At 45.8% G+C, this 26,608-nt stretch overlaps 2 protein-coding genes across 5 annotated transcripts; one reads left to right on the top strand and one right to left on the bottom strand.

Moving 5' to 3' along the window:
• Positions 1-1,702: 1,702 nt before the first annotated feature.
• On the bottom strand, positions 1,703-4,825 carry LOC146287513 (5-hydroxytryptamine receptor 1B-like). The gene has a single exon (XM_084700016.1). The coding sequence runs from the start codon at positions 4,046-4,048 to the stop codon at positions 2,900-2,902; it is 1,149 nt and encodes a 382-aa protein (XP_084556142.1). The 5' UTR covers positions 4,049-4,825; the 3' UTR covers positions 1,703-2,899.
• Positions 4,826-4,964: 139 nt separating this feature from the next.
• Positions 4,965-24,879, top strand: mei4 (meiosis-specific, MEI4 homolog (S. cerevisiae)). 4 transcript variants are annotated; one of them, XM_084700013.1, is made up of 7 exons: positions 4,965-5,306; positions 5,541-5,780; positions 6,701-7,248; positions 11,622-11,753; positions 13,091-13,168; positions 23,905-24,174; positions 24,222-24,879. In XM_084700013.1, the coding sequence occupies exons 1-6, from the start codon at positions 5,270-5,272 to the stop codon at positions 24,157-24,159; spliced, it is 1,290 nt and encodes a 429-aa protein (XP_084556139.1). In that variant the 5' UTR covers positions 4,965-5,269; the 3' UTR covers positions 24,160-24,174; positions 24,222-24,879. The 4 variants fall into 4 exon arrangements, with proteins under 4 accessions (XP_084556139.1, XP_084556138.1, XP_084556141.1 ...); XM_084700012.1 differs by having other exon boundaries at positions 23,905-24,879; XM_084700015.1 differs by lacking the exons at positions 23,905-24,174; positions 24,222-24,879 and adding an exon at positions 20,740-23,167.
• The last annotated feature ends 1,729 nt before the right edge of the window (positions 24,880-26,608 follow it).

Here is a 26,608-nt window from a genome sequence, read left to right as displayed (position 1 = left end):
TTGAAATGTTTGCCCTGCTGTGACGGTTGTGGCAGCAGATATGGAGCGGCCTGTTTACATATGATGAGTTGCACATGTCTGCATGAGCTTCCATTTTTTTTAGATCATTAATTTGGTTTGACCTGTCATTATTGCAAAGAGGGAGCTACTCAGGTGGACCAAATAAGTGCTATCTGTTCTACAGTCAAATTTGGTGTAGAACATTAACATGTAATTGTGGTCACTAACTTGGATGGATCATGTTGCTTAGGCTACACAGTTTGATATTGTTTTCTAATGATTCATATGAATAATTATTCATATTAATTAATCTCTGTATCCCTGGCACATCGGCATGGCTGCCTCTTCAGAAAACGTAAGAGTTAAAACAGCAGGACTTCTAGTTAGTCTAGATGGTTCTCCATCACATCCCAATCTCTCACTAACTGGAAATGTAAAGACAAGCAACTGTCGAACTGAAGTCAAGACGCTGAATGCTGTGGATAGGATAGCCTACCTACAGCAAGAGGCTGTGAAGAGAAGCTGGGCTTGTGATCTCAGTATAAACACCACCCTTCTCAGCTGCCTGAGGGACTCACGCGTCGATGTGAAGTGGAGATTCATCACTTCCTGGCAGAGTTGAACTCACGGCACGCCGATCAGTTTCACACTGCTCATCTCACGTAGAATCCAACTGTTTAAAACTTCCACTTGTTCCCATCTCCCAAAGCAACAAAGATGATGGATTCTTTTGTAATCACAGGCTTGATTATTCCATTTCTGACTCGTCATTTAGGCAATGGGATGAAAAGCATAGAATGCATCTGTTACATACTGTATCTAAGACTGTATGATTACATTTAGACCAACAGCTTAAGTGTTAGGTTTTGGCAACACAAGCAGAGTATAGAGTAGCATTCAGGATAGATACCCGTCATCATGCATCGCTTAGCAGGAAATGATGAGTTCAGTACAATGGAGGAAATAACAGGACCGGGGGAGTGGGTGTAAATGTCACGTCATTTAGGATGTCTCCCTCCATCACTGAGATACGGTGACACCACAGATCACTCGCATCCATCGCTCTCATCCATCGCTCTCATCCATCGCTCTCATCCATCGCTCTCATCCATCGCTCTCATCCATCTCTGTAGATCCATCTCTCTGTATCCCAGCCATGTGCTGGTCTTCAGAAAGACACTATTGTGCCTGCAGAGCAGCCACGCAATACAGCAAGGAACCATGGAAACAGTAGTCTAAAATTTGGGCCTCATCAATCTCAGATGGAAAGAAAGATATTCATTATGTGTCTGTGTAAGAATAATATTACATTTAAACTTTTATTGCATGGCAACAGTGCCATCAAGGGAAATTTTACTGTCTTTTTATCATAATGCAGGATGTCAATTTAATCTGATCCAGGAAAGACTAAGATATGCTCACCGCATATCTCTCTCTGACTCCAAGCTATTTGTGCTACACATTATTACCAGCACAACTCAATAACAAACATTTACCCTTTGCTGCCATCAAAATATCAGCTCTAATTGGAAACGTATTACTGTCACATTTGATATGTACATTCCACTGGAACAGTTTGTCCCCTTTTTCTTCTGAAGGAAAATGTCCATACCCTCAATATTCCATAGACCTTTTATTTATTGTATTCCACAAACAGCAGCAGTGATCAGTGCTCTGCTGGGGTTAGGCTTCAACCCACAGAGCCAGATAAAATACAGTGCATTGTGCAGAGAAGCGTTATTTTACAGCAAAAGCTATCTTTGATGAAGCATCGTTCCCATTCAGTGTGCCCCACCGTAAACCCTGAACGTACCATATGAAACCAAATGATCAGACTTTTCTTTTTCACGAACAGAGAACACACAACTTAATAACGGTAAATTTTCCTAAAACTACTGGAACTTTCTGGTGAATGTCTGGCTCTTCACTGTACCTCGCAGCGGTTGAGCTCCAACTGAATAGTTTTGGCTCAGCTCTATTGCATTGTTCTGGCTTCTCTCAATATGAATACACTCATATTAAGCATATATATCTTTTCTTCGCATGATAGTACATGCAGACCGGTAATGGAATGTACTCTATGGACAATTTGAAAGCTTTAAAAATGATGGTGGGTGGTGATATGTGAATTGTTTCACGATAGGCTCTGTTTAATCTGTGGTATAATTGACAATTGAGTGTAATTATACAAACCGTATTCTGTGATGCCCCGTGGGGTTGCAATGGTTTGATTGCATACACAGGTCAAGCTCCATAACAAAATATAACAAATATAACATAAATAATGTACACACACTGTACATACACTTTACAATGCAGATACATTGAAGTTAGTATGGAGTCCAATGTGAGTAAACATTACTCACAATGTAAAGACTGTTTACATAACAATTATGAGTGTTAGTCCTCACACATGATCTCTATCTGTTTAGCTAAATGTCATCCTTGTCTCAAAAAGCAGGCACATCTGATTTTTTTTAATCAAGAGGTCTTAGGCACGAAAATATGTGTGCTGTTTTTCAGAGGTTTTAAGAATCCATTAGTTATGCCGAACCAGCTGCAGCTACCGCACTATTTCAACCATTAAAGGAGGAGATCAATTGTTTGGAGAAAGGATTTGGCGGAAAATTGCATATCAACAAATGCAACAGCATAACAGACACAGGCCAAGCATGTTGGACATTTTACATGGCAGTGAAACACAAGAATACATTCTTATAAATTTGGTGCTGCCAAATTACTATGTTAATTAAAGGCTATGACCATTGGCTACTTCAGTAAAACCACAGTATTTTTTACTATTAAAAAAGCATGCATCCTTTACATAATAGATGTTGAGTGATTTATTTAACTTTTATATCGAATACACATTTTTTTTAACTATTTGATATTACTACTTTCAGGATCTGCAACATTTAAAGCGAATGAGTTTATGGAAAGCTTTTTTGAAATCTTCATTTGACATGGTGTAAATAATAGGGTTAATTAAAGAGTTCAGGTAACCCAGCCATGTAAATATGTCAAATAATTCTGGATGAAAACATGACTCACAAACAGGAACTAATAACGTGTAAATGAAAAACGGGAGCCAACATATGATGTAGGCACCGAGAATTATTCCTAATGTTTTTGTAGCTTTTCTCTCTCTTGCTGCAGATATCCTCTTTTTCTCTAGAAGCGCGTCAGACACGGTGACTTTCACCTGGTTTAAATTAGCAGTGGATGTAGTGTCACAAGAGCAATTGTCGTTAGTTCCGTAGTTAAGAGATGAAGTCGATGCAACTGAACCTGGCGAGTTTGTAATCAAATGTGCTGAGGTCAGTCTTTTTCCAGGTTTGGAAGGCGACTGTTTCAAAATTCTCTTTCTGGCTTCCACATAGATCCTGCCGTAGAGGGCTATAAGTAGCAATGTGGGAATATAGAACGCTCCAAAAGTTGAGTAAATTGTATAGAAAATATGGTCAGTGTTCACGTTGCAACTGGTTACCTCCTCCGCTTTGACCTGACGCCAGAAGAAGGGCGGAAGAGATATTGAGATCGCAATAACCCAGGCTGTGGCGATCATTCCCGCAGCGCGCGCTGGAGTGCGCTTCTTGGAGTATTCAACAGCATCTGTTATTGCCCAGTAACGGTCCAGAGCAATCACACACAGGTGAAGAATAGAAGCGGTGCAGCACGTTATGTCTGAAGACAACCAAATATCACAAATAATTTGACCCAGAGTCCAGGATTGGCACACCGTGTACAGTGCACTTATTGGCATCACTAATATGGACACAAGAAGGTCTGTAAGAGCAAGAGAAGCAATCAGAAAGTTTGCAGGGGTGTGCAGTTTTCTAGATTTATATATAGTTGCAATAACAAACGCATTTGATAAAGTCGTCGCAAAAGTTAGTAGAGATAACGTAACAGCTAAACCCACTTGGAAAGCCAAACTAGAGTCTTTCTCTTCTTTCGACGTTAAAGTCCGATTTGTATCGTTGGTTGAAATATTAAAAAACTCTCCATAAACAACAAATGTTGGCTTTAAGTGACTTGAGTGCTCCATCCCTCGATGCGCTTGATAGATGTCATCTAGCTTCAAAAGCTGATTGCTTATCCAACATAAAACGTTGCATTTTTTGTCATCTTCTCAAAATCAAACACCGCTCCATCGTCATTGGTGTCCATTTGATGCACGTTGATTTTCCAAAAATTAAATGATTCAATGTTTTTCAGTTGTCTCTGAAATATCCTTTTTGACGTGACTTTCCATTATTTTACATTAATGGTTTCTGCAACAGTTCTGAGGAAAAACAATCGTTCCAAAAAACTATTCTACCATGTTTACTGCCATACATTTTCACGATAAAAGTGAATTGAAAAATTATAAACGCGCTGAAAGTGGTAACAAAAAACATCACCTCGATGTCGCTTTCAGTCCAGCGTTAGTTGTGCGGCACTTAAGAAGTTCGGCGCGGGCGAAGCATCTCACTGGTTTTATACTGAACGCACTGCAGAACACTGTCAGATATCACACTGGCCCTATCCCCCTCATCACTTCGACTGAGTGGTTTCATCCACTGGGTCATAAAGCCCTTGGATTCTGTCTATGCAGCCTAAATGCTAAAATAAGCATAGCCTACATTCTGACATAATAACAAATCTATAGGCAACGCGGCATTTTTTCACGTGATGTCGGTATAAGACAAAGTGATTGTGTGTGTGTCTGTGTGTGTACACATGGCGGGGATTTTCGTTTTTTTCTCTTTCATATGTAGCCTAATGTTCGTAATACACATGAATTAGTAGCTTTTCTAAATCTTTGAATAGGTCTATGTATAGCCTACATGTTTGCAGTCGGGAGACTAACCCGAGAGAAGTTCGTCTTTTGCCACCGACATGCGCAGTTGAGCCTGCTTGACGTCGTGTGACGTAGGGTGATAATTGGTCTATATCCACTCATTCACAGAGTAATCGCGCGCCCCCGCTTCACCTTTTCACTTTAGCTATCTAGAGCTAGCTTCACTGCTCGCTGTGATCAACCGAACACTTGAGCTAGCCAACTAGTTACATTTACATAAGTTAATGTCATCATCCACCTTCATTTGCGATAATGAGACCCAATTCGCATCTATATTGCCTATGTAGCAACAAACCAACTAACCTAACATACTATAGTACTTAGCATTTTAGTAATGTTATAGCTTAGGTTAACTAGGAAATATCGTTGAATAACAAACTGATCATCATATAGCTAGTAGCTAACATCCTGGTGATTAGCTGGAAGATGAATGGCGACTTGGCACGAGGTTCGGCAGCACAAAGTAAGCAGTAAAGTTGCTAATTAGTTATCAATGTTTAAAACTTACAACAGCAAGACCTGCCTGAAACGGATTACAAAATCAATGTGTCCAGGTGTTTCATAACATAAGATAAAGTGTGTTCAAAGAAAGATCTGTCTTCTTTTGGTGTGTAGTAATACGTTAGCTAGCTACTGAGACATAAGGTATTTCAACAAACGATGTATAGCATACTGATTTAACGTCTTTCATAAACAGATGTGCTGGAGTGGAGAGTTAAGAAAGCCAAACTAGCCTTGGCCGTTGCTGTAATTAAAAGTAGGCCTCCAGGGAAAAGTGGTAGGCTGCATGCTGAAGATTTAGCCGTCAAACTCAGGAGCCAGGATGAGGCATGGAGAACCAAAGCCCAAGGGCTGCAAGAGGAAGTGCTGCAACTGCGGCAAGAACTTCTTCTCACCAAGTTGCTTTCCGACCCAAGCAAGCAACAGAATGAAACTGGTGGGTCTAAATTACTACCGAACAGTATGGTGCTGAGCTCTGACTGTTCATTCAAAGTAATCATTTTCGTTGGTATAACGCTCTGGATAAGAGCGTCTGCTATATGACTAAATGTAAATATCTATCCTCATTGAAACCATTTCTCGGCAATTAGCCTTGGCTAGTCTTTCTGATCATTTGTGTGACGTTGGCCGATCTGCACGACCCGCCAGCATACTCCCTCGTGCTACTGTCTTTGCAGATAATGAAGGGTTTAGGATTTGATCATCAGCCAAGTCATACCGAGTATCTCAAATTGGACCCAGTGCCCCTGCAGATAGATAAGGCCTATGCTAAAGGAACAGGGGAAATGCCGTTTCTATTCCGATTAAATACGGATATAGGTTTATTCATTTAGGTTTATCTATTTTTTATAGATGCAACTGGACTGTAGCTGTGAGCCTCCATAATAATATTGTTTTATTGATTAACTTCAAGACCAATGCTCATTAAATGTTGCTTGTTTATTTTCAGATTGGCTGTTCTGCAGGTATTGCATTGGTGTTGATTAGATCTCAATAGGAGTGAGACGGCTCTTCAGTTAGTTGCATTGTGAAGGGGATAATGAATGTCTTGGTAATTATTGAGGTTGTGCATCGTTGGCACACAAGGTTGCTTTGGAAACAAGGTTTTGTTGCAAAAGTAGAAATTCTATGACATTACCCAAGGTGACATACTTTTAAGGAGATACCAATGCGAATTGAGTTTAATGACCAAACTAAATGGGTGAAAAGGACATTAGGCTATGTCTTATTCAATGACACAGGATGTCATGCTTCAGACTTGACGTAAAAAAGCTATTAGCACACTGTGCAACTTAGTCACTGAGTCATGTTGACGTGGGAAGTCTGATCTAATGGTTGATTTGATGACCCCCCCAGGAGATGGCTTCATGGATGTTTTCTCTCAGGACCTTATGGGCTCATTCAACGACCAGCTCAACTCAGACCTGGACTCTGGCTGTGGGACAGAGAACAGTACAGAGGCTCTACTGCCCACTCCAAGCTGCACCGACACCAGCGTACCACAGTCCTTACAGCCAGCTGTGTCAGGCCCTCAGCTCCCCTCCTTCTCCCCCTCTGAGGGTTGCCCACAGGGGAAGGCTCTACTCCTTCACATGCACTTCCTCCAGAGTGTGTGTGCCCTCCGGAGAGTGGGCTGCGATGGCGGCGTCCATGCTGCAGAGCTCAGTGCCAGTGACAGTTCGGTGGTAGGAGATTCTGTGTGCCAGCTGCTCTCCAGTGTTGTTGGCATCTGCCGGGAGTCCCTGCCCCCACTTCCTCTCCTCCGCCAGGCAGCTTGCGTGGCAGCCCAGGCGGTGGAGTACTGGAGCCCCCTGAGAAGGCCCCCAGGGCCTGTCGTCATACAGGGGGAGGACACCCTTAAAGAGCTCATTGGTGTGTTACTGCACAACGACCAGCTCAACAGGGTAAGAATATCATATTGTAGGCTAATTATAAGTATCGCATTTACTGGTCAAAATATTTGTTTCAAATGCATGACATTTACACTGTGAATGTGTCAGTTTTTAATCCAGCATGACATTTGCTAAACATGATTCTTAAATGTATACAGTCCAGCTTACAGGATTTATTCGATTCTAGTCAATTTTCAGACAATGACAATTCTGACTTAGATGAAATGAGGCTGTTATCACCAGAGGTCTAACTGTCAGTCAAAGCCTAGAGTCAGTTACTGATTAAATGACATTTGGTTTGTAACAAAACAGTAAAAGGCACAGACCTTTATGGTCAGTAATCTTAATAACACATCCAGGAGGGATAGGAAGACATGGTGAAGCTCGGTGTTACAGCAAGTCTGTGCTTAGTAGGGGTGTAACGATACTCAGCTCACGATTCGATACATATCGCAATACTGGGTGTACAGTACAACACATGTCACGATATTTCAAACAACTTTTTAAATTGAACTGAAATTCCCTTAACAGATTTATTTCCAAAACATTGTCAAATAATTTTCTTTGTTGTACATACAATTTAGTTCACTCCGTTCAAGTGATTTCTGTGAATGCACGCATGACGCAGGTGCAGATTAAGTTGCTTGCTGGTAGCTCAACCAATAGGATCAAACGGACGACGTATTGTAAATCTATTGCCATAACTACGCTACATATTGTAAAAATGTTGTATTGCAATATATTGTTCCACGATATATTGTTACACCCCTAGTGCTTAGTAATTATGCATATGCACATTGGTGTTTTCAAACCATAGGCTTTAAATACTCATATGAGAGATCAAGAGTGTTGACAAAAAAGGAGGAAAACAGATTTCCTCGATCTACTACATCCCTTTCATGACTGACAGCACAGCACCAATTCTAAGATCCTAACAGAGGAAGAAAATCATTTGGTATCAGGAGTTGAATATAGGCCATCAGCAGTGAGTTGTGATGGGTGTGTCTCTACCTTCAACATGAAGAGGAAGGGGTATTTTCTGACATATCTATACTGCAAACCACTGTAGAGGGCTGCTCTGATCTTCTGATGTAGTAATTCATTTGTTGCATCAAAGCAGATGCATACAGCTAGGTTTACTGTAGGAATGCTGGGATGTCCTAAAGATACAGCCTATTGAGATTCATAAAAATCAGAGAAGTTTTACTTTAAGGTGTCATCCATAACACTATTACAAGCTATTAAACAAATATTTCATTTAAATGAAATCAGGCCTGAAGCTAGCTTTGATATATTTTGATATGACTCAATTTGCAGCCTGCAGTATCATGTGTATCATGTGTTTAAAATCTGCCAAAATAATGTTTTATTATCAGTCACCACTGTATATCTGGAAAGTACACCTAGGTGTTAAATAGATTCATAAATAAGCCTACAGACAGTTTGTATGTCAAATGTATTTATTTGAAAACAGCAGTGGAGTTTCATCAATAGTCATCTTTGATCCAGTACTGTTCAGAGTAATATGTCTTTAAGACAGGCTGACAAGTGTTGATCGGAGGGGGGTACATCTACAACAACACTAACTCTTTTTTAGTTGGCAATGATCCTTTTCTAGGCAGTGACTGAGTGGCCTAAGATGGCTCTACAGTGCCACAGAACCTCTAAAATGCCACAGTGCATGAATCAAGGCCTCCTGAAATTGGGCTGTAGTGTAGCTGGACAAGAGGACAAGATGCAATGTCCTTTGTCGCTAGACGAGAAGGAGAGTTGTTTCCACTTGACCAGGACTGCAGCCACAGCATGATAAAAACACACAATACACCCCCTTCACCCAGAAAAGAAATGCATATCATGCAAGATGCAATCCAGAGACCCTCAGTGACATACAGGGCTACGTGAGCTAGACTCTGGGTGTTTTTGAGGATGAAGGAATGTATTTTTCTTATTCCTAGACTATGCTGTCTGTTCATACAGTCATAACGCAGGTTGCTGTATCTGCCCCCAACCTTCGGACCATTTCCATAAAAATGACTCATGAGGTCACTGCACAGTTGGGCCAAGGGAGTGTAATATCACTGTTAAGTCACAGTTAAATAATGTTTTCGCACAGTTTTATTTCTGTGTCTCTTATCTCTGTAAGAGATGCATAGCAGGCTGTTTGAACGGGGATAGTCTGTTTCAGAAAATGGAAGTCTGAGGACTGACGTTTTTTTGTCCCTTTCTGTGTTTAGAGCGGTTTCCTGGTTTAGCTGCACACAGAATGTACAGTCATGGGCATGGAAACATCTGAGTCAGGCCTCTGCCTTTATTTTTACTCTAGATTTAATAAGAGTCCATTCATTTTGATTAAAATCCAGAAAATCATATTACAGCTGCTGTTTCCCATTTCTTGCTAATGCATTGTGACTCAAAGAGCTCATTCCTGTGCCAGTAAAATACTGTAGCAGCCAAACCATTGAGCTATAAATGTGTCAACAAGCAAAACTGTTAGCAAAGTTAATTATGAGCATCGATTGTGATCAGGCATCATTGCTTTTGCCTTCAAGCATGGGGGGGAGGGGGGGGTGGTCGGGCTCACGGTCACAGGAACTGACAACAAGAGGCAGTCGTTAAACAAGACATCCTTGGACAAGGTCCGGTCATGAGAAGTGATGCAGGTAGCCAGTTGTCTGTCTCTGTGTGGCTCCCTGCTGTGAAGATGAGTCCATGGGATTGGTGCCGGCCTTGTAGTGACGAGGGTCTAGAGGAGACAGGTCTAGTGGGAGGTCGTACATGAACAAGCTACACAGACAGTGAAATCTGCGACCCAGACTCCCCAGCGCCATCATTCAAACATCACTCTTTTTGGAAAACTCGTCCTAGCATGGATGGCTCAGTCACTTTTCATTAATAACTTTTGGGAACGGCTCAGACGGTGGTTCTGTCTGGTCTCATAAACCCCCCCCCCCCTCCCTTATGCTCCTCTCAGAGAATGTTTACTGCTTGTTTTTCATCACAAGTCTATTTTGTGTCAAACTGATGTACAGTGATGTGTTTCTTGTCTCCGACCACAAGCCTGCTATATCACATGAAGCGACATCAATGTTGTATCATTCTCGTATTGTTTTCAAGTAGTGGGTCTGGCTAGAATAGCCTCCAAAGCCCAACATCAAAGGCTGTGCTTAGACAAATCAGCTGCATGATGGACAAGGGGAACAATCAGACCAGTCCGATGTTTCAACTATGTTGTCGGGGCTTGTTTAGCACAGTCTTCATCTCCTAACCATCAGCCAGAAAGCCTCCTGTGCTTCTTACAGAGAACAGCTGTAATGGTGCCACTTGAGATTCCTTGAAGTAATCTCGTTCTCTCCTTACTCATGCTATTCCTCTTTAGCATTCACTTGCATCCAAAATGTATTTGATAAAGGCTACGCACTTGAATTCTAGTTTGAAACTGCTGCTGGTGGTGGCTGGCACTAGTAAAGGCCATTTAAGGTTACACCGCCGAGTTCGATTGTCTCAGCAGTCAGTTTGAGTGATAGATCTGAGAGGTCCTGAATGCAGTGGAGAGGGGCGGGGGTGGAGGGGTACATGTTGAGTGTTAGTGCCCTGTGTTGACATGCTCCTGTGTTGTACCTCACAGTGCCCTGTGTTGACATGCTCCTGTGTTGTACCTCACAGTGCCCTGTGTTGACATGCTCCTGTGTTGTACCTCACAGTGCCCTGTGTTGACATGCTCCTGTGTTGTACCTCACAGTGCCCTGTGTTGACATGCTCCTGTGTTGTACCTCACAGTGCCCTGTGTTGACATGCCCCTGTGTTGTACCTCACAGTGCCCTGTGTTGACATGCTCCTGTGTTGTACCTCACAGTGCCCTGTGTTGACATGCTCCTGTGTTGTACCTCACAGTGCCCTGTGTTGACATGCTCCTGTGTTGTACCTCACAGTGCCCTGTGTTGACATGCTCCTGTGTTGTACCTCACAGTGCCCTGTGTTGACATGCTCCTGTGTTGTACCTCACAGTGCCCTGTGTTGACATGCTCCTGTGTTGTACCTCACAGTGCCCTGTGTTGACATGCTCCTGTGTTGTACCTCACAGTGCCCTGTGTTGACATGCTCCTGTGTTGTACCTCACAGTGCCCTGTGTTGACATGCTCCTGTGTTGTACCTCACAGTGCCCTGTGTTGACATGCCCCTGTGTTGTACCTCACAGTGCCCTGTGTTGACATGCTCCTGTGTTGTACCTCACAGTGCCCTGTGTTGACATGCCCCTGTGTTGTACCTCACAGTGCCCTGTGTTGACATGCTCCTGTGTTGTACCTCACAGTGCCCTGTGTTGACATGCCCCTGTGTTGTACCTCACAGTGCCCTGTGTTGACATGCCCCTGTGTTGTGTACCTCAGAGCCAGGTCCAGGAGACTCTGACGAGCTGTCTGATCCTCCTGGGAGGGAGCAGTCTGTTGAAGTCCTTACTCATCCGTCATGTCCTATCTGAGATCGACCGCGTGGCAGACCACCTCTGGCACACCTGCCAGGTAAATAATACCATCACCCCGCTGTCTCTCTCTCTCTCTCTAGGTCTCTCTCTCTGGATCTCTCTCTCTCTCTAGGTCTCTCTCTCTGGGTCTCTCTCTCTGGGTCTCTCTCTCTCTGGGTCTCTCTCTCTCTGGGTCTCTTTCTCTCTGGGTCTCTCTCTCTGGATCTCTCTCTCTGGATCTCTCTCTCTGGGTCTCTCTCTCTGGGTTTCTCTCTCTGGGTCTCTCTCTCTAGGTCTCTCTCTCTGGGTCTCTCTCTGTCTCGCTCTCTGGCTCTCTGGCTCTCTCTAGGTCTCTCTCTCTCGCTCTCTCTAGGTCTCTCTCTCTCTGGGTCTCTCTCTAGGTCTCTCTCTCTGGGTCTCTCTCTGGGTCTCTCTCTCTGGGTCTCTCTCTAGGTCTCTCTCTCTGGGTCTCTCTCTCTGGGTCTCTCTCTCTCTGGATCTCTCTCTCTGGGTCTCTCTCTCTAGGTCTCTCTCTCTGGGTCTCTCTCTGTCTCGCTCTCTGGCTCTCTCTAGGTCTCTCTCGCTCTCTCTAGGTCTCTCTCGCTCTCTCTAGGTCTCTCTCTCTCTGGGTCTCTCTCTAGGTGTCTCTCTCTGGGTCTCTCTCTAGGTCTCTCTCTCTCGCTCTCTCTAGGTCTCTCTCTCTCTGGGTCTCTCTCTAGGTCTCTCTCTCTGGGTCTCTCTCTCTGGGTCTCTCTCTCTAGGTCTCTCTCTCTAGGTCTCTCTCTCTCTGGGTCTCTCTCTAGGTCTCTCTCTCTGGGTCTCTCTCTGGGTCTCTCTCTCTGGGTCTCTCTCTCTGGGTCTCTCTCTCTAGGTCTCTCTCTCTGGGTCTCTCTCTGTCTCGCTCTCTGGGTCTCTCTCTGTCTCGCTCTCTGGCTCTCTCTAGGTCTCTCTCGCTCTCTCTAGGTCTCTCTCTCTCTGGGTCTCTCTCTAGGTCTCTCTCTCTGGGTCTCTCTCTCTGGGTCTCTCTCTGGGTCTCTCTCTCTGGGTCTCTCTCTCTAGGTCTCTCTCTCTAGGTCTCTCTCTCTAGGTCTCTCTCTCTGGGTCTCTCTCTGTCTCGCTCTCTGGGTCTCTCTCTGGGTCTCTCTCTAGGTCTCTCTCTCTGGGTCTCTCTCTCTGGGTCTCTCTCTCTAGGTCTCTCTCTCTAGGTCTCTCTCTCTGGGTCTCTCTCTGTCTCGCTCTCTGGGTCTCTCTCTGGGTCTCTCTCTCTGGGTCTCTCTCTCTGGGTCTCTCACTTTTTCTAGGTGTTCTGTCACTGTCTCTCTTCATGTCTCTCTCTCTCTTTTTTTTGCCAAACTGTGTTGCTGCAACTTTGACACTGTCCAATTTCCATAAAAGGGTGTTGAGAAATCAAGTCTTCGGGTTAGCGACACAGAAGGAAACGATGTTGGCTCCGAGATGACTCCAGACAGAAGGGTTAGTAAATGTTTATTTTGGGCTCAAAGCATCCCCGGGTGTCAGGGCCTAGTCTGAGCCAGACATGGTGCTGGGGGGTGGGAGTCAGACTGTCCCTGCCCCGCCCCCCCACACCCACACCCAGCAGGTGCTCAGAGAACTCTGCCCCCGGGGGTCCCCTGAAATTGAAATATGTGAATAGGAAAGGAAAGCAGATTATCCTCCTGTTGAGCTTCACTCCCACTGAGGAGAGGCAGTGTTTGTGTCTGTTTGGTCCTCCTCTTCCACAACAGCCTGCCCAAGCCACAGGCTCAGCTCAACACTAAGCAAATGGGGAGGATTTCTATAACCTCGTTTTGCCTGCGAGCGAGGCTCAAACCAGGGATCTATATAAAATAAGAGTCCAATATTTTCTTAGGACGTCAATGAAGCAGGAATACAACATCTGAAAATTTAAGGAATTAAACAAATGAAAGGTAAACAAAACCTTGTAGTGTTTCAAGAGTAGTGGTGTTTAAAGACTTAACCAGACTTCCCAATTCGACCCTCTCCTTTGAGCATGTGACTCGAGGACTAATGCACTATGTGACGAGGACAGTGTTGGCAAACAAGATCAAGTGAAGTCGCTAATGTCTCTCTGCAAAGTCACTAGATGACGTGATGACCAAAATCAAAACCAAATTGTGGCCCTCAACCACTAACCCAACCACTAACTCTAACCCAACCACACCCAGCTCCTTAACCTAAGTAAACTAACCATGGTTGGCAGCTATAACAACACAGGAGAGTGAGTGAGATACTATGACTGTCGGCTACAACAACACAAAAGTACAATTACAGTTATTTTGCCGCCGCTCAACAACCAAAACACAGATTGCCAGAGTAGTGGAAAGTAGCTAGATTAGATTTTTTTTGTTGCTTGGGAAGGTGAAAAGTTACTAAATATGGCGACAAAGTCGCTGCATTGGCAACACCTGATGAGGAACTCTGAAGCACTACATCAGCTGATCAGCCCTCCGCCACATGCACTACATCAGCTTCATCCGAGACAGGCTTGTCTTTGTTGTGGTACAAAAACTAAGACTTTCATATCACAGGATTATGCTCAACCTCTTGTGGGTTGATTGGACAAACAATGAAACAACATAAAACAATGAGCTCCGCTCTGTACAATGAGGAGAGGGGATGAGAGAGATGTACATGGAAGGAGCTGAAGGCTGCACTTCAAAAACTACAAGGGGGCCGCATGACGCATCAAAACTATCAGACAATCCTCGAAGCCCGGACACGTGGTCTAGAAGCTTGTTTTTCCACCATGCCCTCTCTTGCAGTCAAGCCTGCATCAGGTCCATCAGCACTCTCCTGCACCCTCCTCCCCTGCTGGGGGGCTGGATCAGAACACACTCTCCTACACCCTCCTCCCCTGCTGGGGGGCTGGATCAGAACACACTCTCCTACACCCTCCTCCCCTGCTGGGGGGCTGGATCAGAACACACTCTCCTGCACCCTCCTCCCCTGCTGGGGGGCTGGATCAGAACACACTCTCCTGCACCCTCCTCCCCTGCTGGGGGGCTGGATCAGAACACACTCTCCTGCACCCTCCTCCCCTGCTGGGGGGCTGGATCAGAACACACTCTCCTGCACCCTCCTCCCCTGCTGGGGGGCTGGATCAGAACACACTCTCCTGCACCCTCCTCCCCTGCTGGGGGGCTGGATCAGAACACAGACTCCTGCTGCAGAGCTACAGCTACCGGCTGACTCCACTAGTTTGTTCCCAGCATGCTGTGAGACACTCACAATAAGGCAGGACGTGGGTCCATGTAGCCTAGTTTATCCTCATGTAGGGACATAGACATATGATGACACAGTGTATCAAGTTAGGCTAGACAACAGAAATCACTAAGCCTTTAAATACCTTTTTTTAATTAGTTACAAATACAATTGACTGCGTTTAAAGATATGTGAACACTAGCTCTCTTAGCCGAGTAAACTATCCAGATTTTTAAGGTTGCATTTGAAATCATAACCTGAACTGATCACTCTCCTAAAGATAGCTTTGTTCTTTCTATTTGACACCAATGCACTGTGTGGTTCCAGCTACTGTATGCGATTGAAAACTTCTGCTGGCAGTTTGTGTCTAGTCCTTCCAATTAACAACCTTTTTCACTCACAACTGTAAACTGGAACATTGGGAATATCTGGTTTACCAGGGGGTTTTGGCAACACAGTACCACGCCAGGAGAGGTGACAAAAAAACATGTTTTCTTCAATTATTCTTCCAGATAAGAAGCTCAGCACTCGCCCCTACCTGGGGAGAAGGAACAGCTGTTCCAGACCCCACGCGCTCTCCTGGAAGGCCACCGTTGTTTAGTTGAAGTCCAATTTGACTGCGGAGACTTCACCTTGAGCTCGTCTCTCAGTGGGTTTGTGGCTCAGCCAGATGCTTGTCTTGCTTTCCGAAGCGTTGAAGAAATCTCTGTGATCATGTAAAGAGCATGCCATTCGGAGAAGGGAGGAGCTTGTTTTGATAATTTCTCAACATGCAGCCACACGCTTCTCTCCAGAGAAGTCACAAAGTGGAAGTTACATAGAGAGATGTCGTGTGTGAGTGAATTTGTGTGTGTGCCAAACTCTTCGCCTGTCTCTCGTAGGTTTCGTTGCTGCATACACTAGCAGCCAACTTGTTAGACAAAGTGTATTTTAGTGTCTCCTCTGCATCGATGGATGTGAGTGTTGAGATGGCTGTTAACCCTTTACTTGGGATAAGCGAAGCAGGTGGTTTCCCTCTGAAACTCCTGGACATACACCGTCAGCAAGGGTTAGTGCTACAGGTTTGTTGGGGAGGAGGGGGGGGATTCTCCTCTCACCCAGATTTTTACGGAGCATGCACCTAATTTTCATTGCAACCAATTGTTGTTGGCAAATTTCAGATTATTGATTAGATATCAGTAATCACGATTAGCAGCCCTATTATAAACATGAGTTACTGTGGTGTTCTGTACAATCAGAGGTGCTCCGGTGTCAGGTTTCCCTTCAGTTAAAGAAGATTTATTAAGATATTTTAAGACGATTCATATTTCACCAGCCACATTAGGGAGTCAGATTCTATCAGAGAGTTGCTGGTCAGCCGGTGCAGTTCTGGGGAGAGAGGAGTCAGTCAGACACAGCTTCATGTTCATGCACCACCGTGGCAGACAGCCACTGTCCTCAGAGCGGCGTAGCATACAGATAAGCTCCACCATCTGGAGCACCGTGTTGGTCTGTCAGAGGGCATGACAGTCACAGCACAGTCCCCAACACTAGCCCACAGGACAAACGAGTCACGGAACACCCAGACAGTTCCTCCTTCGACACAGATGCTAACCGCTGTTTGTTTGCTGGGTGCTGGGACCTTTAGAAGGGGATACTAAACCTTTTGTAGTTCACTCTCACCTCCTGAGAAACACGAGGGTCGTCCAGGCACAGGCATCAACACTGACCTGCCTGGACCAAGGGTCATCTATCCTCCAATTAGAGGATGTCTGTAAAGCTTCCAGACAGCCTACAGAGAGGCTCTGTGAGTTTGGCTGCAGGATGAGACATGGAAATCTCCAGGCTGCCAGCCAGGCCTCACTTCTCCAGTGGCAGAGCCACGAGAAACTGTTGTTTCCCAGCTGAAGCCTGTGAAGGGCAGCAGCACATAGATTAGCTGTTGGTGCCCAAGAAATCACACCGCCACTCAGGGAACATTTTCTGGATCTCTGGATTCATGCTGTCTATGGCCAAAGCCCCTCAGTTCTCCTCTCTAAATGTCATGAGCTAGATAACGCAGAGCTTCAAACACTTTCTCCAGCCAAAGACTTCCGTAGAACCAGCTTGTGTTCTCCTAATGCCACGATTGCCTCCTAATACTCGCTAGAACAAACTGTCCCTTAGATCTAGACGGGAGTACTGAAACACCGAGTTCATCTTTCATGACTTGATGACATTTCTTTGTCAGTTGAAATGTGGTCTTTTCAGCGGAGCAGCCCACTCCACAGCTGACATTTCGGTGCCTGGCAGCCTCATACGCTACCAGCACATTCCTCTTCTAGCATCCTCTCCTTACATGTCGCCATGGCAGCCCGAAGCCTTAATGTGTTGTGTGCATATGCACACACACACAGGAGGTCTGGGCCGAGGGTCGATGCCAGTGCCAGGCAGTGACAAGCCAGAGCCCCACAGCACCAGACTGTCTTCCAGCCAGGCTCCATCAGAGCCTGAATCGGGACCCTTCTCTGAACAGGCTGTACCAGTGGTGCACTGTTGGATATTTATTCAGGCTCTCTGAAGGACGCCTTCTCTGCCTCAGGGTCACTACAAAAAGCTTTGTCAGGACAAATATTTCTCACATTCTCTCACACACACACTCTCACACACACACGTGGCTTGATAGGTTGTGCTGCCTGACATCACAGCAAAGCACTTCACTTCTTGAGAGACAAGTCTCCACTGCATTCCTTTTTTGGAACTTTCCTAAACAAACAGGAAGGTCATCAGTTTATTTTTCGGCCAAGTGTATGTCTCTTTTTATGACTTACACTGGGAGGTCAGTAACTCTTTGCATGTCTGAGTCAGCAGGAGAGGTGATATAGAGTGTACCTTTGTCCTGGAACAGACCCAAGAGTATTTATATCTTGGCCGACCACAATGTCTGGCCCCTTTTGGATTGCTGCAATCGGCAGGAACATCAATAACATTTGTCGTATATTATAATACTGAGGCAGTTATGGCAATGACACAAGATTATGTCTAACCGCGGCCCTCATTATGGCAGTAAGGAAGAGTTATCTGCTCTCAGGACTCCAGGCTGAGGATGATGACGAGCCGACAGGACTGGACTGCAGATGAGGACGCAGTGGACGTTACCTCCGTGTTGATGCCCCTCCATCTGGACGTTACCTCCGTGTTGATGCCCCTCCATCTGGACGTTACCTCCGTGTTGATGCCCATCCATCTGGACGTTACCTCCGTGTTGATGCCCATCCATCTGCTGTAAAGCACACGGCCTTTGAGATCGAAATGTGACAAGAGAGCTGGGGAACGAGCGGTGGTCATTATGCTGGTGGTGATTTCCTGTGATGCTGAAAGACTTTCATGTCAACTTGCGGACGGTCATCCTACCTTTTCAAGCAGTGACTTCCTCTTATAGCAGGATATGATGTCGACATATTTTGTAGCGCTGTGCATCCAGCTGACTGGCGTGACAGAGGGACCTGGAGGATTGTGTCCCGGCACATCACGCTGATGATGTATGCCATCAGTATGACAGTGTTGTCAGTGGTGTGAGCTCATTACGCCTCTCTCCCCACATGTGTCAGAGGCCGCTTGTCCTGCGTCTAACAAACGACTGCCACTCTGACGCTAACCCCTCGTGGTTAGAGCATCTCTCCCATCTCCCCCGCACGGGATGCACTTGAAGGTCAGATCAAGAGAAGAAGAGGAGGAGCCTGCAGAGGAGGGTTGGTGGAGTGTTGGTGGACCAGCCGGGATCAGAGACGTCGTCTCCCTTCAGCCGGCCCCTGATCTCATTACGTCTCTAACAGAGAGGCAAAATGAGGCTGTGTGTGACTGAAGTCGAATTACACAACCGAGCTTAAGTGGTCGTCATGGCGAAGGGAAAGGGCTCGTCCCTTGACAGACCCTGTCCACGGCCGTCACCTCCGAACGCACGGCTCGCCAGCTCCCAGGTCAGCTGCTTGTCAGAACAAGGTCCTCTGCTTTAAAGGCAGCGTCAGCAACATGCTCAGGGTTTGTAGCTGTTCAGTGGCGGCCTCCCTCTCTTTAATGCTGTGCTCAGATAGCTGCCCGTGTCTCTAAAGGATGTTGACGCACGACCAAGGATCTTTATGTGACTACGACGCTCTTTTTGTCTTCTTTAGGATACTCATTAAACCGCATTAGACATTTCAATTAGAGTTTGAATGGCACTGGGGGCCACAGTTGGCACTCTTAATGTAAGCAGGAAGGTGTTGTCTCTCTTGATTAAGCTGAAGCTTCACCAGCCTTTTTCTTGTTTACTCTTCTTCAGCATGGGAGCTTCCTTTCTCCTCGGGGGACTACTTCAGTTCTGTGAAGTTAAAAAAATGTATTGAGAGCAGAGGTACACTCCATACACACACACACACACACACACACACACACACACACAGGAAAACACACTCGTACACACATGCACACACACATCAGACAGCTTTTACTTACAGCAGGCTCTCACCCTGCCATCAGTATTCCCGCACGCAGGACCCGGAGATTGAGATCATGTCGATATCCGTCGTCTGTTTAGTGGCTGAGATGACGTGAATCAGGACTGCCGTGAGACGGCCCTGTCCCCTGGCTGCAATGGGCTGGAGCGAGCCAGGGTCAAAGCAGAGGGCCACTGCTCCCCTCTCCTCTCCTCCAGGGCTAATGGGAAAAACGGATGGCAAACAGAGCAGAGAAGGCCAAGGACGAGCCGGTCAGAGAAATAAGGAAAATGTTGGGTTGTGGAATCACGCCGACGGCAACCTGCTACTGTAGCCCCTGGGGCTTTTCTATTCAATCAAACCCATTCCTTGTGAAATTAACTAAATATTAAAGAGTTAAAACCCTGGGGAAGTTGTAATATAACCTGATGGCGCAGCAGGTCATTACCAGCATAAATGTAAAAGGTTTGACTTCATCACACCTTTTGAAGGAGTTTAGGATCCAGAATCCCAAATAATGTGTGAGGATTCTCTGTATTCTTGAATTTAGCAAAGGGAGACTTTGTGGTGGTGAGGATTGTTGAGATAACCTAGAGGAACTGGGCGTTTTTTCTGTGACATACCCAAGGGAAAGAACATTTTCATATAAACAATAGCCAATATACTATTTGATATAATAGTGGAGAATGCACTGGGAGCTCAGATTGATCTGCAGTCTGATCTGCATTGTCAGTGCACCGCCTTGAAAAGAGATGGTTTGAAAGCATCGGAAACAAGCCTGTTCTCTGGACTACAAAAAAAAATCGATTCCCGGTACTTGTTTTCTCTCCTGGGCGAGCAACAAAGACTTTGTTACCGTCGACTTGTCCACACTGTAGAACAATGGCCATCATCTGTCTGAGGACAATCGGCAAGAATCTCATTCGCTATCTGCTCTGTAATCCCAAACCCGACGGACCACGCACGATGACACGGCATGAGATTGCCAGGACGAGGCTGACAGTGGAGAAGAAGACCACTTCTTTGTCTCCTCATTTGTATTGAGAGTTTCATTCATATACCAGCCGTCACAATACCGCCTGCCTGGGGGGGTTCTGGTTGATATTTTTCTTATCATTCACTCAGCGTGGTAAGGTTTCCTGTGCCGATCATATGTATGCTTGATAGAGGCAATATGAGTTTCTCGGCACTGTTGATGTTTACAATGGAAGTAATGTAGTGAAATTATACCTGTTAAATTGTGTTTATACCTTGAGTATTTGAATGATGGTAGTTATTTTGTTCTGCAATATCTGAGGCGTGTGAGTTTATTTTTCTCTCACCACAGAATTACACTGCAGCCACTAGATTTAGATTGAGCCATTTACTCTTGTTTTGATGACCTTGCAGACTACATCAGACTATTTGGAGATGAGTTCAGGCTGTCGGCCCCTTCACTGGTGATGCTGTGGAACGCTGGCTGTGGCCATTCTGGGATCCACAAACGTGTTATATTTCATATTGATCCAGAACTGTCTAGACGTATCATGAGGTGTAGGCTGTATGTGTTCAACATAAAGAAAGTTCCACTTTCTTTTGAGGCCTCGTGGCATTCTTTTTACAACCGTCAAAATATAACTCTTTCTTGTGCTGACAGAATGCTTTTGTAATGCACAGAGTATGTAGCATGTCAACAGAAAGGATGGGTGTGCCAATGAGGATGTCAGGCCACAGCTGGTAGTCTCCAGGCAGCTCTGAAAGATAAAAAGAGCAGAATTGTAAAGAAAGAAAGATGGCCGTCAGGAAGTTTCTATAAACAGTACTGCGCAAAAGTCTTGGGCACAAAGAAAAATATTTTAAAAGCAAAAATCCTATAAAACATAACAAGACAAAGAAAAAAAATCGACATTGCACTTTTATATTTCAGCACAAATACAGAAGACAAAACAGATATATTTCTGAGAATATTTGTGTAAAAAAAATCCTGGGTGCCCAAAACCTTTTCTCACTACTGTATACAGCGGTCATTTTGAAAGCTGAAACCCCAGAGGACTGCAGGTTATGAATGTAGATGATTGTTAAGACTGGGCTGTCAGGCCTGCTGGTCACCTGGCCCCAGACCCCTGGAACCTGGTGGAGCTGGGCAGCCTTGAGAGAGCTGGTGCTTAGTTTCATCCACTTTCCTGCCTCTGGCTTGTCTGAATCGAACCCGAGATTCCCTCCTCCACTCTGCCCTGTAATCAGTCCCTGTCCATCAGTACCATTACCTCCTTCAGTCCTCTAAGACATGACATTTCTCTTATTTTAACATTCTTAATTTTCCTCCCCTTTTCTATGCTCCATTCTCTCCGGGGTCCTAAGAGCACACTGTCCAATCAGGGCATGGGGATGGTTGGCCAAGGGTTGAGATCAGTAAAGAGCCCCAGGTCTAATCAAATGCCCGATTAAAACTGCTCTCAGGGTCTATTTCATTACGGTGTCTCTGTTCTCTGCTGACGACAGGGATGCAGAACAACGCCCTGCTGACCACTCACAATGCAGGAAACTGGCTCATCTGAGAGAATGAACTAGAGCAGATCTTGTGACGATCATCTCTCACTCCGTTAGTCCTTCTCTGGCTGGAGAAGGCAGTATTACACTGAGATGTGAGCTCATTCAAAAGACTGGAGAGTCGGGAACATCTTCTGGAGAAAACTGCGTGTGTGTGTCCAAGACACATCTGTGGCTGTTCAGGGGTTCATTAGCAAGCTCTTTGGTCACTTATTAACCCAGCTCAAAAGGATTTGTCAGCATACTTTGTTGACTTCCTCCTCCGACGCTCTGTTCTTTGGTTCTATTGTCAAGGGTGGAAATGCACATCTCATTAAAGTAGTCTTGCAATGGGACTATAGTAGCTAATTTTGTCAGAGCGAAGAGTTACATTCAAGTCCCCTACTAAGAGATTTACTGCGTTTTCTGCTTTAAAAAGTGGTCAAGTCAGTGGTTAGACTGCATTGTGTTGTCAGGAAATGTAGACTATGGGCTATAGTTTAGTTTGACTTCTACTTACGGAGTAATGCCAAAACTTTGTCTTCTCTGAAATATGGAACATGGTGCAAGCTAACCCTAACTATGTACACAGGTTCTGTATGGCCATGTACCAGTGATCGGGAATACACTCTCAAAGCTTCTAAAACTGGCAGTGAAAGTTTTGAGGCAGCCATTTTGAGAGCTGCACGTTCCACCCCTGAGAGAGAAGCCGTACGTGATCTGATCCCGATGGCGTCTGCAGCGGGAGGGAAGTCGACTCTGTCACATCCTGTCAGGCCTCTGGAGAGCGTAGCCCGGAGCTGTACCTGACAGCCATCTGGATGCTGCTCTGCTCCGTGACACGCTACACATCACACGCTACACATCACACGCAATATCACGCTTACATCCACACACAAACGCCCAGACCAACACACACGCGTGTGCTATGTCACTCATTAATCTTGCTTCAGGAGACCAGACAAGACCAGGGGTCACTGCAACCCTGGCACCGGATCCATGACCACTCGTGTGTGTGTGTGTGTGTGTGTGTGTGTGTGTGGCTCCCATGCGGTGTTAGGATTAGTTTCACAATTTATAGAAAGTATCCTTAAACGTAGTAGTCGCAAAAACTTTTTAGAACACAGCCATATTTAAAAGTTCCAAGTTCATGAGCTTCAGGTCTTTCCCTGGAATTTAATCCCCAAACAAACACAACCTGAAATGTGGTAAGGAACTGCCCTTCCCCCTGCTCTGCTCCCCTCATTTTTCCACCTACTTCTCATGCACTCCACCTGCTCCTCATGCACTCCACCTGCTCCTCATGCACTCCACCTGCTCCTCATGCACTCCACCTGCTCCTCATGCACTCCACCTGCTCCTCATGCACTCCACCTGCTCCTCATGCACTCCACCTGCTCCTCATGCACTCCACCTGCTCCTCATGCTCTCCACCTACTCCTCATGCACTCCACCTGCTCCTCATGCACTCCACCTGCTCCTCATGCACTCCACCTGCTCCTCATGCACTCCACCTGCTCCTCATGCACTCCACCTGCTCCTCATGCACTCCACCTGCTCCTCATGCACTCCACCTGCTCCTCATGCACTCCACCTGCTCCTCATGCACTCCACCTGCTCCTCATGCACTCCACCTGCTCCTCATGCACTCCACCTGCTCCTCATGCACTCCACCTGCTCCTCATGCACTCCACCTGCTCCTCATGCACTCCACCTACTCCTCATGCACTCCACCTGCTCCTCATGCACTCCACCTGCTCCTCATGCACTCCACCTGCTCCTCATGCACTCCACCTGCTCCTCATGCACTTGCCGCTCCACTCTTCCTCTCCTGCTAATTAGGAACCACTTTCAGTTCCGTTTCCTCCCTATACTCCCAGGTGATTTCATGTATGAATGGCCCAAACGAGAAAGAGAAGAAGAATGCAGACATTTCAATGACAGACAGACTTCATGCAGTCGCGCTTAAGCGTTACATGTTTGATCTGCAGTCAGAAGCTGTACGTTCCTACCATGTGACCTCAATGTAACCTTGCTGTTTTTTAGGGAGAGAGCGACGGGCCTGAGCTGTTTGATGTGGCTCTGTATGAGAACTCCTTCTACCTGTTCTGGATCCTGGAGCAGCTGCTGCAGGGGGCGCCGGCATCCGGGGGGGCCGGGGTGAGCTGCCAGGACTGGACCCCAGAACAGAAAACCATGTTGGGGCACCTGGAGAACCGTGTCCTGCTTCTCTCCGATGAGTTTCCTCTGTTCGCCCTGTACCTCTGGAGGTTAAGAGCTCTCCTCCCCTCCACCACCTGACCTGTACCTCTGGAGGTTAGGAGCTCCCCCCCCCCTCCACCACCTGACCTGTACCTCTGGAGGTTAAGAGCTCTCCTCCCCTCCACCACCTGACCTGTACCTCTGGAGGTTAAGAGCTCTCCTCCCCTCCACCACCTGACCTGTACCTCTGGAGGTTAAGAGCTCTCCTCCCCTCCACCACCTGACCTGTACCTCTGGAGGTTAGGAGCTCCCCCCCCCTCTGAGCCCCATGTTTCTACAGCCTGCCAGCAAACGCACCACTCTCATGTAAATCCTGCTCTAGGTATTCCACCTCAAAGGGTAGGGCTGTTTCCTCCACCACCCGGCACTTCCTGGAGTCAAAGGCTAAACAAGATTTCAGAATGAGTACGCTGCATGTGTTATTCATTGACTTATCTCGGAACTATATAAAAATAGTGTCACGGTTCACTCAAATCCAGGAGAGACCTAGAACCCACTGTTATGTTAACTGTTATGCTAAGTGTGGCAGTGTTCAATGGACCTCAGTGATAACACTAGGAACTATGGAAAGAGCGTCACATTTTTAATACATTTGTATACATGGGGAAGTGAAAGTATGTGCATAACCCCCTCCCCAGAGAATACAGGCTCATTACTGTCAGGGATCCACTTGGTTAAACATTTACAGTTTCACTTGTTAATGCCATTAGCAGGATTTTGTGGATTAGAAAAAGGTAAATAAAGCTGGAATCTAACGTACATTTTTATCAATTTTCTCAATGTTTTTCATGTTATGTTAATATTCTGTTGGCAAGCTTTTCATTTACCGTTGACAAAATCATTGGTACAGATGGAACAGTGAGGTTTGTCATTAGGCCTTTGAAAGTCGGCCTCGGTGGTGGATTGTACAGGAGAAAGAAGTCAGATTGACCTGCAGCTTCACCCTCCCCAAATCTCACCTATCCTCCTGGGAATAGAGAACCAGGATAACTGCTTGGAATGACTTGCTGCCACCTACTCTCATAGGTTATTTTGTGTGTGTGTGTGTGTGTTTTCTGATATTGGCAGAGGCATGAGAGCCCAAATGGCTCCAGCACTAAATAAGTTTGCAGTAGCTTGGTGAATGACTAACGCTAGCCCGTGCTGCTGGCACTGATAGCCATCACTCCCATTGTTTCTGCTCTGCCTCTCTCCGCCTGGGATCTCCTCATCTTTCATATCCTGTTGCAAGCAAAGCAGGTAGGCACCCGCAAAGGGGGGGGGGGGGGGGAACAAGACAGCTTTTACGTGCTCAGACACCTAATGTGGCTCCGCTACGTAGGAGAGGCCGAGGAGAGGATCTGAACTAACAGAAGATGCCACTGCCAGGAACCGACATGGTCATTACCTGCGTCATCACCAGGGAGGTCCGGGCGTGTTTGTTCCCTGGCCTCCTCCTCCCTCAGTATTTTCTTACAAGCAGACGTTAGCAGTGAGGATGCATTCATGTGTGAGATACTGCTGTAAGAAGAACCGCTGAATGTCAAGGTCTGATCAATCCCAAAGCTTTGTATATTTGCTAATTGATGTAAAGTCAGCAAAAAAATGTAGTAGTCAGTATTTCTTTGCTCAGAATATAGCATCATGACTTTGCTGTATATTGGTTATTTTTAAACATTGCTGCCGTGAGTGGAATCATAACTATGTTTGTAAACATTTAGGGTAAGCGTTTGGAGTTGACGCTTACATTCATATGGAGAAATAGGTCACTCTAGATTTACAAAAGCATATTTTTATTTAGGCTGTTGCACTACATTATCTTAATCAGGAACTTCAATGATAATAATAACAATTTTACATTTTCCAGAACTCAAGGTCGCTTTAAAATGATAATAGCTGTTTGAGTAATGTGTCGATGTGTAAAACCTGAATTTCCACACAACTGCCCGACTCTTCTCTCTAGATACAGGCCACGGTCGTTTTCAGCCATTGGTTAAAAGCTTGCCGTTTGACTGTTCCCCTCAGGGTGCATGTGACCCAGATGTCATTTTGCAGCTCTGACTGCTTATTGGCTCTCTATTCTCCAGGTCCTGATGGGCGTCTGTGATACAGACACCAAGAGGGCTCCCACAGAGCGATCTGTCTGGTTCTAGATCGTGTCAGCCTCAGCCACTACAAATACACAGAGATAGAACGAAACATCTACACACACAAGAGATTCTTAATTCAGGCCGATTGCCAATGTACAGACTAAAGTATTTGTATGACGTGCATGAAGTGTATAAATATCGGCTGTACTGACTTCTAGGCGGGCTTCTCTAGCTGAGACGCCTAACGAATGTAACTTCCGATTCCTGGCACAAATAAAGCAAACCTTTGTAACCCGACCAACGACTTAAGACTAAGGTTATTGTCCTATTAACTAAAGCCTTTGGACCAAGAGAGAAAGGTCCACCATACAGCCTTTTTAGTTTGTCAGCTCTCATGGAAAACAACACTGGATGCTCCT

Source organism: Hypomesus nipponensis, chromosome 6 (assembly GCF_054491055.1).
Source record: "Hypomesus nipponensis isolate SF chromosome 6, ASM5449105v1, whole genome shotgun sequence".
NCBI classification, from domain to species: Eukaryota; Metazoa; Chordata; class Actinopteri; order Osmeriformes; family Osmeridae; genus Hypomesus; species Hypomesus nipponensis.
This window is presented reverse-complemented; position numbering and strand designations above follow the sequence as displayed.